Source organism: Durio zibethinus, chromosome 19 (genome assembly GCF_047325235.1).
Source record: "Durio zibethinus cultivar Kanyao isolate XHJ-2024 chromosome 19, ASM4732523v1, whole genome shotgun sequence".
NCBI classification, from domain to species: Eukaryota; Viridiplantae; Streptophyta; class Magnoliopsida; order Malvales; family Malvaceae; genus Durio; species Durio zibethinus.
Genome location: NC_143180.1, coordinates 18,924,119 through 18,927,385, shown reverse-complemented (window position 1 = coordinate 18,927,385; position 3,267 = coordinate 18,924,119). Strand labels below are relative to the sequence as shown.

The window sequence follows — 3,267 nt, the reverse complement described above, 5'->3', positions numbered from 1 at the left end:
ATTCTCAAATCAATATGATATGATAAAAATATCAAATTGATTTCAAACTTTACGTGTGTGATAGATAATATTCTTTTGTTAAATTAACCGGTTGATATATAATTACACTAAATTTTTAATAATTTATCATATCTTTTTAGGGCATTTTATGATGAATATTTCTTTGTTCATTAACAAATTTGACAAAAATACTCCTAATTGTATAAATATTTAATATGTTGATAAAAATATAAGAAAAGATAAAAATTAGAGCTTTTGAACTCATTTTGAATGCATTTTTATGCAAAATATGAGAAAAGATAAGATGAGTGTTGAATCTTTACACGAGCTACTGTTTTGATGTTATTTAAGCTGTCCATTTTTTATTTTTTAGTTTATATTTACATTCAAATTGGATTCAATTCAAAGTAATTTATTCCGTAACAAGATATACTTATAAAAAGTTATTTCATGCGTGGGGCATTTATTTATTTATTTATTTAAATTTAGGATATGAGTATTTGCTACATCTCTTATCTTTTTTTTTTTTTTTTTGGTTAATCCAATGGTAGTTGATTAAAAAAATTGTAGTCCATTCCTTTTCTTTATACTTTTTAGTATTCCCAATTTATAAATTCACACAGCTCAAATTTTTATTTTTTAATTTTATTATAAGTAATAATAAAGGGTTTTACTCAAGAGTGTTAAAATATTAAATATAATTTTTAAGATTAATTAAATTATTATTCATAGTAATATTTTAATATTAAATATACCAAAAGAATTTACATGAGGCACTTGCTGAAAAAACCAAACTCATGGGTTGTCCTAACTCATCTTTTTCTTAGGTACAAATCCATCAATTTGCATGGAGAAACATCTGGATGGCTCAAAGTATCATCGAATCGAATATATTCTGCTGTTGCAACTGCAATGGAACAGGAAGACGGACAAGCAGGCAACAAGTTTTGACACAAGCTATGGATGGTGAATGTTCCAAACGAAATTAAAGTGTTTGGTTGGAGATTAAACAATGGAAATCTAAATGTTTTTAGCAACCTCAGGAAATCGAAAATTGAAGCTCAAATGATGTATCCGACATGTGGCCAACAAGAAGAAACAGTGACGCATGCCTTAGGCTGTAATCTAGCAAGGGAAGTATGGGGATGGTGTCAATGTGGATGATGCCTGGAAATGTGCGAACCTGAAGCTCAAAAGGGATGGCTGCCCAATGTATCAAGTTGGATTGGTAGCTTGTTTGGCCATTTGGCGTAGCAGGAACCTAGCGGTTAAGAGCAACATGAGCAGGAAAGCAGAGGAAAGAGCTGCCTTTATTGCCAAATATCTAGAAGACTATAAAAGAGCCAGGTAAGCACTACAATTAACTCTATGGGATACGTAGCTAGATGGAAAGCACCAGAGCAAGTTTTATGCGGAATTGGTGTGGTGATCAGGGGTGGAACTGGATTCCTCTTAGGAACATGCTCAACTACTGAAAAATGAGTCAGAGATCTATAACTGCAGAGCTTTAGCGGAAATTAAGGCCATTGTAGTCACAAAGGATAAGGGATTCAAGTCTGTAATTATTGAAGGAGATGCACTCAGCATTATTAATCAGCTAAACTCAGAAGCTCAAAACTTTTCTCTGATAAACGATGCCAAGCTACTCAGTTATGAATTTCACCAGTTCAAAGCTGTTTACACGAGCAGCACACAGACTTGCAAAATATGCACTTTCTTTGAGGAGTCTTATGTGATGTTATTGGGTAGAGGAATGCCTTCCCATCATTTGTGATCTAATGAAAATTACATTAAAAAAAAAAAAAAAAAACTTACAGGAGGCAATTCAACATTTTAGGAGATACACCTTTGTCAACACAAAATTCGCCATTAACGAGGTAATCAGATTCCTTGATTACAGGGAATTCTCCACCTCCAATTCTCACCACCCATAAAACTCTATTTCTAAATGAAATGTAATTAGAATACAACAATAACAATTTACTAATTCAGGACAGAAGAAAAGGTGTATCAACAAATATCATTTGTTGCTACAGCATAAAATCTATGATTCCAAGACTCAAGCACAATTACAACTACCATATCCTTTTCAAGATCCGCCAACAGTAGGAAGCAGAACCCTCCCCACCATTATTTGGTGGTTTAACTTTATGAATCTGAACTATCCAGTTTGGGACTGCTTAGAATATTTATTAGCAGGTACACATTATAAATCATGTCTAGATTTACTGCAGCAATGTTGATTGAGAGGATATTATTCAATATTAACACTTTGATAGCATTCACAATTTCTGAACTAGTGCACGAAAAGATTCACCTGTTGAATCACTAGACGATAGATCCACTACCATGGCTGCTGTGGATACATCAGCAGAAAATCCTTTCTGAACCATTTCATGAAGAATTTGTATTGCCTGTGATATGTCGTTGTTGCGAGGACATCCTTGGATCATGATATTATAAGAGCAACTATCTCGCATGCAACCATCCACTTCCATTTTCCTAAACAATTCATATGCTTCATTCAGCAGCCCTTCTTTACAAAGTCCTTTGATCATTGTACTATATGTGCAAACATCAGGGTGTACCCCCTTGACTGTGAGTGCGTAAAATAATTTCCTAGCAACTTTAAGTTGCCCAACTAGACACAAGCCATCAATTAAGATATTATAGTGGACAATATGAGGTTCTAACCCACTGCTCTGCATTGCACGAAAAAATCCCAATGCCTCATGAATAAGACCATGCCTGCATAAGCCATACAACAAGGAAGAGTAAGTGATCCTGTCTGGTACTAGGCCATAAGCACGCATTTCTTCAAAAATTTCTTGTGCAGCCGCAAGTCTCCCAATATGTGACATGCCACATATAGTAATAGGGCATTTATTTGTTTATTTATTTATTTTAATTTAGGATATGAATATTTGCTACATCTTTTTTCTACATCTTTTTTTTTTTGTTAATCCAATGGTAGTTAAGTAAAAATATTGTAGTCCATTCCTTTCCTTTATACTTTTTAGTATTCCCCATTTATAAATTAACACAGCTCAACTTTTTAATTTTTTTAATTTTATTATAAATAACAATAAAGGGTTTTACTCAAGAGTGTTAAAATAATTTTTAAGATTAATTACATTATTATTTATAGTAATATTTTAATATTAAATTTACTAAAGGAATTTACACGAGGCACTTGTTGAAAAAACCAAACTCATTGGTTTTCCTAACTCATCTTTTTCTTAAGCACAAATCCATCGTTCACATAGA

General features: G+C 32.6%; 1 protein-coding gene across 1 annotated transcript; it reads right to left on the bottom strand.

Annotated features, from left to right (window-relative positions):
• Positions 1-1,551: 1,551 nt before the first annotated feature.
• LOC149513488 (uncharacterized) lies at positions 1,552-2,865 on the bottom strand. The gene has a single exon (XM_089748751.1). The coding sequence runs from the start codon at positions 2,859-2,861 to the stop codon at positions 2,283-2,285; it is 579 nt and encodes a 192-aa protein (XP_089604877.1). The 5' UTR covers positions 2,862-2,865; the 3' UTR covers positions 1,552-2,282.
• Positions 2,866-3,267: the final 402 nt, after the last annotated feature.

Excerpts from the sequence above, each read along its gene's own strand:
- LOC149513488 (XM_089748751.1), bottom strand. The coding sequence starts at position 2,861 with ATGTCACATATTGGGAGACTTGCGGCTGCACAAGAAATTTTTGAAGAA.